At 37.2% G+C, this 11,838-nt stretch overlaps 1 protein-coding gene across 1 annotated transcript; it reads right to left on the bottom strand.

The window, feature by feature from the left end:
• Positions 1-1,275: 1,275 nt before the first annotated feature.
• LOC110640199 (uncharacterized) lies at positions 1,276-2,116 on the bottom strand. Its single transcript, XM_058136393.1, has 2 exons — positions 1,669-2,116; positions 1,276-1,574 (listed from the first exon to the last, which is right to left on the bottom strand). Exons 1-2 carry the CDS (start codon positions 2,087-2,089, stop codon positions 1,468-1,470), a joined length of 528 nt encoding a protein of 175 aa, XP_057992376.1. The 5' UTR covers positions 2,090-2,116; the 3' UTR covers positions 1,276-1,467.
• Between the last annotated feature and the right edge of the window lie 9,722 nt (positions 2,117-11,838).

Raw genomic sequence — 11,838 nt, 5'->3', positions numbered from 1 at the left:
CTTATTTATATTTAACTAATTGGCAATTACTAATTATTTGTGTTCAGGGCTTATCTAGTTGTCTTAAGTGTGGTTCTAATCCCCTTAATTATCCGGACCGACTCCGGTCACCGAACTAGTGAAATGTACCAAGCTATACAAATAGGAGTGTTACAATCTCAAATCATAACGAGATTCAGAAACTTTAGCTGCTCTACCAAAATCACCCCAGGTCAACACGTCATTCATGAAAACAAGAGAATCATCATCATTATCATCATCCCCATCTCCTTTTTCTAATTCACCAAGCAACCACTCATTACTTTTATTAATATTTGCCAAATCAACAAGTGTTGTGATATCCCCAAAAGTGTGTCGGCGTAGCAACGCTTTATTGTACTTCACATATACCAAATTGTTTAAGCGTTCTTGAAATAGCCGATTTCTTTTCTTGCTATGAAGCTGTCATTTATTTTACAGCAACAAATAAGTTAAACTTCAAACTCAAAAGGCTCAAGATAAAATAACAAATTAAGAAATTTATATATATATATACATATATATTACTTACATGCTCAAATATACTCTAATTTCTTTCACAACCACTCGCACTATATGGGAGACTTAGAACCTTTACAACAAACTTTTGTAGGTTTGGAGTTGAAGAACCATATGTTTTCCACCAAGCAGCTATTAAAATAGAGAACCAATGATTGTTAAATTCATGATATAAATTAATAAATGAGCAAAATGAAAAATTAATAAGAATTAAATTAATAACCTGGAGATTTGGTTGTTCTTCCTCTAATAGCAGAAGGAAAACCAAAGGTCCCTGCAGCTGCCTTGTATCTCTCAATTTCATCAAGAATCATGTCAACTTTTGCTAAATTTTTTTCTATTTTATGAATGCACGAAAGCAATCCTGTATTGACCTCTTCATCAGATTCAATTCTCATCTTATTTGGATAAAAAAATTAAGGATTCAAAAAGTATCCGGCAGCATGCAAAAGACGATGCAATTGAAGTGACCATCTCGCATCAATAATCTCAAAAATGCTCTTGTATTTCTCTTCATTGCCATTGAGTGAGTTGGCAATGGCTTCTTTAGCCCTATCTATGGCTTCATAAATATATCCTATGGCTGGTTTTTTTTTCATTATCAACAAGTCGAAGCACATGAACAAGAGGACCGGAAACCTTAAGAGCATAAACAACATGATTCTAGAAGGCAGGACTCAAAACCGTCCTTTCACACTTTTTTCCTTTCACCTCTTTAGCCCATTCATCAGTTGTCTAACTTTCCGAAGTAAACATTTTTCTAATGTTGGCTTTCTGAAGATGAATCCTTCCCAGTGTAATAAAAGCAGTAGCAAATCTAGTTTGCCCTGGCCTTAACAATTCTACTCTATTAGTAAACTTCCGCAACATATTTAGAACTCCTAAAGAGCCATATATGAAACCAGTAAGCTCAACAGTTTTGCGGAATGTTTATTTGAAAACACGGATCTTAAAGATATCCTCCAACATCAAATCTATACAATGCGTTGCACATGGAGTCCAGTATAGATGAGGAAAATTTGCTTCCAATATTCTCCCTGTCATAAACAAGTAGAAAAATTCATTCCATTAATAATAAAAATAAAATGATATTTTTTCTTAGTAATTGAAAAAATTAAATAAAAATTTTACCTGCTGCAACATTATTTGATGCATTATCTGTAACAACTTGAACTACTTTTTCGGGACCAATTTCCATCAATTCTTTCTCAATCAAACTAGCCAACAATGCCGCTGTCTTTGATTCATCACTTGCATCAACTGATTTAATAAATACACTTCCCTTTGGACTATTAGCCAAGAAATTAATCAAGGTTCTCCCTTTTCTATCCGTCCATCCATCACACATCAATGTACATCCATAATTTTCCCACTCTTCTTTATGAGACTCGAGAAGATCATTTATGATTTGCACTTCTTTGTTAAGTAATCGAACTCTAACCTCATGAAAACTTGGAGGTTTCATTTCTCTCCCATAATTTTCAATTGCTCGAATCATTTCCCCTAAGCTATCATAATTCACAGCATTAAAAGCTATTCCCACATCATACATCCATCGTGCTATGGCAACACAAGCACGCTCCCTTAACTCCTTTTTAGCTTGATTATTTTCATCAATGGTAGTTTGCCTCATATTTTTTCCTATAACAATAGGTTTAGAGGAAAAATAACAGTCAATAGGCCCTCTACTACTTTATGGTTGTAAAACTTTTGGTTTTTTTGAAGCGCTAGTACTTGTAACCTCCAGTACTTGCCTTCTTCTTTCACTGCCAATTTCTAGCATCAACTCTTCCTCTTCCTCATTTTCATCTAATCCCAGTACTTCAACATCATCAAATTCAGGTGGTCTTTCCATATTCATAATTAATTTTTGCTCTCTTTTTTTAGCAATGAATTCCTGCATTTGATTCCTTACATCTTCTGGACATTTTGGACACCGAACTACATTTTTGTAACTTCCAGCAAGATGTTGCTTGATTCTATTAATTCCTCCTTTATAAACTTTCATACAGTACATGCATTGAAGATCATTGGTATTATTTTCACTAACTTGAATTACATGTGCCCATCCTGGGTCCGTTCTTTGACTACTAGCAGAAGATCCAGATGTATTATTCTTATAACCCATTTATAATCTAACAAAAAAATTAACAAGAATAAAAAATAAATAAATTAACAACAAATTAACAATACCCAATATAAATTAAATAAGTAATTAACAAGAATGATAAGTAAAAAGTAAAATAGTAAACTAATGAACAACAAATTAACAATGCCCATATAAATTAAACAATTAATTAATAAGAACAAAAAGTAAAATCATCAAATTAATAATAAATTAATAATACCATATAAAATAAATAACTAATTAACAACTAATGTCTAATTAATAAGACAAAAGTAAAACTAATTAATCTAACAACTAATTAACAATAATAAGTAAAAAGTAAACTAATTAACAACAAAGTAATAATGTCCACATAAATTACACAATTACTTACCAAGAACAAAAAGAAAATAATCTAATTAACAATAAATTAATAATACTCATATAAAATAAACATCTAATATCTTATTAACAAGAAAAAAGTAAAATTAATCAAACTAAAACTAATTAACAAGAATAACAAGTAAAAGGTAAACTAATTAATAACAAATTAACAATACCCATATAAATTAAACTATTAATCAACAATAATAAGAAGATAAAAAATCAAATTAACAATAAATTAAGAATACCTATATAAAATAATTAATTAATTAACAAATAATGTCTAATTAACAAGGTAAAAAGTAAAACTAATCAAATTAACAAGAATAACAAATAAAAATTAAACTAATTACCAACAAATCAACAATACCCATATTAATTAATCAACTAATTAAACAAGAATACAAAGTTAAATAATCAATTTACCAATACCCATAAAATTTAAATAATTAATTAACAAGAATAAAAAATAAAATAATTAAATTAACAAACAAATAAATAATTAATAATAACTAATTAATAATAAGGAGGAGAAGAAAAAAAAATAAAAAATAAAAAGGGACTGTTGAAAGAAGAAGGAGAGGAGGGGAAAAAAAATAAAAAATAGTGCCTGTACGCAGTAGCAAAGAAGAAAAGTGGAGGGAGAAAGCAAAAAAGAAAAAGACGTGAGAGAGAGATCGAACAGAGGAAAGAAGAAGAAGAAGAAGAAGTCGTGAGAGAGAGAGATCGAAGCAAGGAAGAAGAAGAAGAAGAAGAAGAAGAAGAAGAAGAAGAAGAAGATAAGAGAGAGAGAGAGAGGGCGTACCTGTTCTGTCTCGAAAGGAAGAGGACCCTGCGATGATCCGTCCCTGTCGTCGTGAAATCGAGGAAGAGAGCGGCTCTGCTGTCTTCGTGAGGTTGAGGAAAAAAGCGGCTCTGTTGTCTTAGTGAGGAAGTGGTGTGGCTGCATCAGGTAAGTAAGTGGTAGGTCTATTGATTTTTTTAATTTATTAAAAAAAATTACCATTGCTGTGAAGAGGCGTCGCCTCTCGCCTGCGTCGCCTCTCGCCTCTTCGGCCTGAGGCATCGCCTCCCCTAAGTCCAGCCAAGCGTTCCAGTCAAAGCAACAGAGGGGCGCCTCGTCTCGCCTGGCATCTCGCCTGGGTGCCTCGCTCGCCTTTGATAACACTAATTTCTGCAGTCCAACAAGATTGGAAAAATAAATCTGGCTGCTACTGGAAAGGACCTCATGGATGATGATAAATAAGGAGACGTGACAATCGAGCTTTTTGCTGCTTTTGACATGGAAACTAAGGCTGTTGCTGAAAGGTCCTCAGAGCTTGAAAACAGTCAAACTTTGGGCTTGCCCGTGGACTTTCTTTAAGTAGATGACTGGTAGGTTTAGTGCTAAAACTCGTACTTTTTGGAATGGCTAAGAAAATCTCTTTTGCTTTTGCTTGTGGTTTATGATCATTATGCAGTATGCACATAATTTCTTTTTGCTTCTCCACAGTTATACTTTATCAGCTTTGCGCATTTGAATTGGATCAATTTGAGTCATTAGCTATGAAGGTTCTAATTAAATATTAATAACCACTTGTCTTATTTCTCTTGTCACCATTTGGCTTCAATTTTTAGAAGATTTGTACAATCACTTTGATACATAAATACAACAAGGATGGTAGAAAGGAATTTATATCACATGTTACTTATTTAACTTGTTCTTTTCAGGTTGCTCATTCATTGTAATTTTGAGTCTTTGTTTAATTTTTGTTGAAGTTTCTTGTGGTTCTATAAAGCTATATATGTTTTCACTCAATTCAATTGCTATTCATACATCATTAGAGGACCTTTTTGTAAGTTTGAAAATGCTAAGAGGTTAATTTATTGACTGTAGACACCATATTTCGGCCGACCATCAAAGTCATAACTTGAGAAATTGCGATTCAGTCGATCTCTCTTGTTAGCGTTTCAGCCGATCTCTCCTTCACGTTATTTTTCCGATCTCATCAATAAGACAAATATTTTTCGATCTCTCCTTCATGTTATTTTTTTTCGATCTCATTAATGAGACAAATATTTTCCGATCTCTCCTTCACAATATTCTTCCGATCTCATCAATAAGTCAAATATTTTCCGATCTCTGGGATCAGTTTGGATTAACCCTCGGGCCATTCAATCATCTGATCTGGTATGTTTATTTTTTAATCTCACTATGTTCGATGTTCCAAATCGGGTTGATAAGTGTTTTACCCGATCTCTAAGTAATTCAGGGACCCAATAAATCCAAGTCATTTTTTTTCAATCTATCCGATCTCTTTTAACAATTAAGTTTGATGGTCGGTATTCATTCATATTTAGTTTGACATTTTTCGATCTTATTGGAAGCTGATCATAAAAACTTAAATTTATTGAAATTCAAGGGAAATTGTATAAGTCAATTGGCAAGAGGGTCTTCCCCACCCTGTTCTTCAATTACATTCCTCTCTTCCCCCTCGCCCTCATGCTCTTCCTCGTTGTCGTCTTCGACCGTCGGGACGAGCTTCTCTATCCAAGTGAAGTCCTCCTCAGGATAGTGCTTCCTCAGTTCGGCCAGGAGGTCGCTATGAGCATTTACATAAGCTCCAGCTTCTCTCGCCACAACCTCCTCATCCTTCACTTTAAGCGCTTTAGTGAATTGAGCAAGGTCAGCAGAACGCCTAGCCCGACCGTCTACAAGCTCTCTCTCCAGTTCGGCAATCCTTTCTTCATAAGACTTCGCCTGATCTTCCACCTTGGCGATGTAATCATTGGCAGTGGAGAGTTGGGCTCTAGCGGTCACTGCTTCTTGAACAACTTTAATGATCCCGTCTCAAAAGGTGAGCCTTTTTTCTGATTACATGTTGATTCGCGATAGTCTCCAAACCTAGACTCATCGTCTGAGTTAAGAGATCGTCAATGCTGTCCTCGGCCATCCTATTTCGATCTTCCTGAAAACAGATAGTAGCGCCCAGGACCTTAGCCAGATTAGGATTGCCTAGAACTGAGCGATTCCTTTCCAAAGAATGAATGAGGATCTGAGCACCTCGGGAGAGCGTCCTAACAGCTGGATGGGAAGGCCCCCCTTCTATAGTTGAAGAGACCGGAGGAGGCGGAGTTTCGACCTGCCGAGGCAGAGAGGGAATAACCTCTACCTCCGGGGTCGGCTGCTCTAGAGGTCGGAATGGAGAGCTCGATGCTTCTACCTGGTCCCGTCTCGGTGTCAGGGTAGCAGAGGCAGCAGCTTTCTTCATCTCCCGTACTTTCTGAGCTCTTTTTCGCTTGCGGCTCTCTTTTACAGACTCGCTTCCCACCATACCTGCACAAAGAATAAGTTAGTGAGATCACTAAGGCTAAGAGACCAAGGGTCTAGATTATACCAGTCACGGAACCGAGGTCAGAGAGTTGTAGCTTGTAATCCTCATGGGCGATCAGCCACATCATCCACCACTTCAGTTTAGCCATGACTGCATCCAAACATGAATATTTGTGAACAGTAGCCTGATTTTTCAACTCCTTTACCATGGCGTCTTTATCTTTATTTAGGGCGATCTTCTTGGGCACTTGGGGGACTAAGTAATTCCAATTACGCGGGATCCACTTAAAGCCATTCCTATCATTGCTTCTAAGTATGAAAAACTAATCTTTCCAGTTCTTCAATGAAGAAGGGAGATCGGTGAAGAGCCCGTAGTTCGGCTTGGCCTAGAAAAACCAGAATTCATCATCCCTTCTCCGGGCAAGCCTATGCAGTTCGGCAAAAACTTTGACCGTAGGCTCTAACTTCTTAGCTCGACAAAGACCTCTGAATGCTACTAGAGTTCGCCAGGAGTTCAAATGCATCTGAGCTACACTCACATGGTAGAATTTTAGAATAGCTTTATAAAATCCATCCAAGGGAAAACGGAGTTCGGCTTTTAGCTGCTCCTCATACACCATGATGAGATCTCCTTCCTCAAAGAAATGATCGGTCCGATGATAGCCATGGCATCTGATGAGTTCGTAAGAATAGATCGAGAGATTGTATTCTTGACTGATAGATTGGAGATCGGTCTCTTTAAGGATTGATAGAAGTTCATCAACAGGCAGGTTCTCTTTCCTCGAAGATGATGCTTGCTTCGGTCTAGTAGCTTGACCAGTAACGAGAATAATGGTTGTGCTAGATCGCCCGCTCGGCCCAACCACATCGCTTTCTTCATACGTCCACAAAATCTGAACGGAAGGCGGACTGGCAACTCTCTGACCCTCGGTACCACTCATCTTCACAAAATAAAAATAAAATTGGTCGGAAGAAGATTAAAGCCCTTACCGGAGTATAAAACAGCGCCGGAAAACTCTAGAAAAAGGGAGAGAGTGTTGAAATCGCCAACAAGAGTCTAAGAATGACATAAGGGGGCAAGTGGCTACCCCCCTCCTTATTTATACCCGCTTGGGCATTAAATGCTCACATAAACCCAAGTGACGCATTGGTTAATGGGACCGAGCCATTCCAATAATACATCAAAAGAAAATTCCAGAAACATAATAAAGAGATCGGACAAATAAGATCGGTTACCAATAGATCATCAGATAAGATAGGCAGAATGGGGATCCATCTAGGGATTAGATCCAACAGTTATTAGAGATCGGAATAATAATAAAAAACAGAATAAGCAGATTCAATTTTAAATAATAGATTTCATTTCAAAAGGGTCAGATTACATCATTTGGGCGATCTCTCAAGGTCAAACTACATCATTTGGGTGATCTCTCAAGGTCAGACTACATCATTTGGGTGATCTCTCAAGGTCAGACTACATCATTTGGGTGATCTCTCAAGATCACCAATTACAAATGTCCCTACATTACATTCTATCTAACTCGGACTACTCCTAGAACCCAAAATGTCGCATAATAGGCCTATGTCAAAGCCTAGTCTTGTGGCTAAATCAAAAGATGTGTTTGATCAAAAAGCCAGTAACAAGTACTAGATAGATGTCCAGCTCAGATGGGGTGACTATGACTCTCAAGACACTGGGCGATGTCATTGTCGGTGTCATCAACCAAAACCGAACTACAGTCGGGGACCCCGATATGGTTGGGAGCCAAATGAACTTCAAGAGGCGATCACCAACATCAAGATTGAAATTAGCAGTCCACTTGTTTGAGATCAGTCCACAAATCATATTAGTAAGCGGATTGGAGATCGGCACGGTAGTCATTTTGGACCCTGATCGGTAAATTAGTCCGGTTCTCTCGCTGTCATCAGGCGATGCTCTAATAATTATGTGATCACCGAAATTATCCATTTTCAAGCGACAAGCAAAAAACATAATAAAAAAAAGATTGGAGCGGTTGTCATGACAGCAAACTTCATGGGAAAAATTAAGAACTGGAAAGCGGTACATTGGAAATTCACCAAAGGTGAGCGTGAAAATTACGGGTTCCTTTCCCGTATGTATAGGGCCTCGGTATTTATTGTATGCAGAACCCGAAGTGGATTCATCGGAAACTGAGGAATTTATTGCTTTGACCAATATGGGTCGATCAAGAGGAAAGTTCAAAAAATGAGAGAAATCGGGTAAAAAAAGGAATAACATATAGAGATCAGAAGTGATAGAGGAGCCCAACCGCTTCCAATCACGACCTTTGATTCACAAGTTTAGCCCCTTGCCGTCGAATTCTAAGCAGTTAAAGCAGTCCAGTATAGCCCAATTTACATCATTGATCACAATTGTAAGGACAAATTTCAAGCTCTTAGATCAAAAGCAAATAACAGAATCAGCGCCTTTTGTTCCCAGCCTTTGGATCCATCTTGTAAGGCAAGACCCTTGACCGTTGGATTAAGGGGTGAAAGGACAGAAATTCTGAACGGAATCCCAACAATCAATTTTGATTCTCTTTAATTCTAGAACGTCGAATTGTGTCCTATTGAATCTAGGCCTTCCGTCTCCTCCTCTTGAAATCCTGACCCTCTATTCTGAGCGCCCATTCCCTATAAAACCTGCATGCGATACTGTAGGAGGGGGTGGTGATTATCATGGAAGAAAACTCTGAATTTCAATATAGCCTTATTATCTTAAATTCTTCAGAAACTTTAGAAACCAGTTTTCTTAAGTATCTCAAGGAAAGGGCTATAAACCTGTTGATTCACACTTTCAGTATTCACACATTCCCTAGCATATTCGACCTCATTCCCATCACTGAGATTGCGATTCTCATCACTTTAGGTCGGCTCAAGTCTCTCCTCTGCTCTAGTCTTAAGCCTCCTAAGATTTGCTGAGGTCGGTGTTGGCTCACCCGTCATCCCAGCTTTCTACAGGTATGTGTTTGACCTGTCATTTGTTAAATACCTTTGGTTTGTTTTCATGAGTGTCTTCTTTCTTTAGATATCTATCACATCGAGTCTTAAAAGAGATTTCCTTAGCTCACACCAGTTTTTTTTTATCTTTCGCAAATTTTATTTTCATCATCGCATCATTTTTTTATTTCCCTTGAAAACAAATGTTCGGGTCATCAACGTTTCATAATTACTCCAAAGAGTACAGGTAGAAGACAGAAGAGTGGAAACCAAAACAAGTTCGAGCCTTGGGCGAGTGACAAAGAGGACAAACTCTGAAGCCAAAGAGTCTGGATACAACAATTGTGCGAAAGATCGGCAAGAAATTCGGCCCAACGTCCATTCATTTACGAAAATCCCATAGACTAGGAAAAACCTTTCTCAAGGGTTTCTGCGTCTAGTAATTTTTCCAATATTAGAGATCGGGAGAGAGTTCTTACCCGAGCTCTCAGCTCATATTTTTAATAAAATATGTCAAGAGATCAGGAGAGAGTTTTTACCTGAGTTCTCAACTTAAATTTTCATAAAAAGATGTCAAGAGATCGGGAGAGAGTTCTTACCCGAGTTCTCAGCTTAAATTTTCATCAAAATACGTCAAGAGATCGGGAGAGAGTTCTTCCCCAATTTTTCAGCTCAAATTTTTAATAAAATATGTCGAGATCAAGAGAAAGTTCTTACCCGAGTTCTCAGCTTAAATTTTCATCAAAATATGTCAAGAGATCGGGAGAGAATTCTTATCCGAGTTTTCAGCTCAAATTTTTAGCAAAATATATTAAGAGATCGGGAGAGAGTTCTTACCCGAGTTCTCAGCATAAGATTTAACAAAATATACTAAAAGATCGGGAGAGAGTCCTCCTTTAAATTCTCCACTAAAATTCTAATATAATGTCTCTGATCGGGAGAAAATTCTTCCCTTTCTAACCCCAAATGCTTTTATTATGAAACTCTTTATATGCTTTTAAACAACGGGTCTGTGGGAGAGTTCTTCCAAAGTATCCCGAATATTACGCTGAGGCCCGATGGAGAGTCCTCCTCAAGGCACTCATATTTATAAGGTAAAATTCCCCCTAAAAATAACAACTTCACTACCCATCCTCAAAATACCCATTATGCAACACTTGTTCACTGAAAGGTCATCCTATATAGTCATGTACTTGGGCAACCTGTAATAGTGAAATATTAAATATCTCTTTTGTTAATACAAAGGGTTAACATTACAACTCTAGCCCCAAACTATCAATTTTAATTTATGAATAGCACATCATTAAGTCTGCCTGCCCTCGTTGAGGGACGAGGTGGGGTGCCTAACAAATTTCTCACCCGTATATGGACCCCGAACCTAGAATCTCTGTTTTTGAAGTAGTTTTAAATTTATTTTTGCAAGAGATTTTCTTTAATTTCTCTCAAAATTAAAGTAGCGACTCCTCACTTTCTCCACTTCGGTAAGAATCGTCCGGCGACCGCAAAACCCTTGCGATATTGACTGATAGTGATTGATTTATAAATAAATACATGATAAATGTTCTGTTTGTCATTAATGGTCCTTGGGAATTCTGCCCTTTTTCAGCTAAGGAATGTTGGAATAATTCATTGTGTTTTGTTCTTTTTCATTATGCCTTGTGCAATGGTTTCTGTTGGGAATATACAAGTATGGAATTCTCGCATCGGAAGAAGATGGGATGAATGAGAGACATATAAGTAGGAAGGACTCATAGACTCATTGTCTTAAGGTTTTGGGTTGGATGTGGTGTCAAGCCCATGAGTGTATTCTTTTATAAGACCTATCAAGAAGGATTCTCCTTAGGTGCTTTGGGCTTCTCAGATCTCTAACAAGTGGAGCCTTGGTTTGGTAGGGGATGGGTATGAAAATGGTGATCATTGATTCTCATAATGCTCTGACACGTGGATGAAAGAGTCAAGTGATTCCTGGTAGGCCCAATGGAGCAGGAAGACACTCTTCTGGTAGACTCCCTAGATCTCTAACAGTTTCCTTTATTACTTACTTATAATCTATTTACAGATATAGGTCTATAGTCTATACATATATGTTTTATGAATGTTATGTTTATCATGCATAGTTGTACCCTTTACCCCAAAGGAATGATTGAATATTCTATCATTGCTTGCTTTTTAAAAAAAAAAAATTACATTTAAATATTTTTCCTCATGCAGAACTTTATAGCCCTATTTAATTGAGATTGATAGTTTATTTATGTGTTATTGTGCTCTATATGACATCTCTTGTCTCAGGTATCATGCTCACATACTGTTTGATCATCCCTCTTCACCAAATCCAGTGGCACATGTTCAAATATGCAATGCATTGTCTAGGTAAATTGAATGCACACCAAGATTGGCGTGTTGACTTGAGAAAGGATTTTTTGGACTAGAATTCTTTTTAACCCATTATTAGCACCACTAGATGTGTGCATTAGCTTTTTTGATAACTCTGTCATGCTTATGTTCGGGCTTGTTGAAAAGTTAGTCTCAGCAGCAT

The sequence above is a fragment of the Hevea brasiliensis genome, chromosome 15 (assembly GCF_030052815.1).
Source record: "Hevea brasiliensis isolate MT/VB/25A 57/8 chromosome 15, ASM3005281v1, whole genome shotgun sequence".
NCBI lineage: Eukaryota > Viridiplantae > Streptophyta > Magnoliopsida > Malpighiales > Euphorbiaceae > Hevea > Hevea brasiliensis.
Note: the sequence above shows the minus strand (reverse complement) of the source record. Positions and strands in the feature narration are given on the sequence as shown.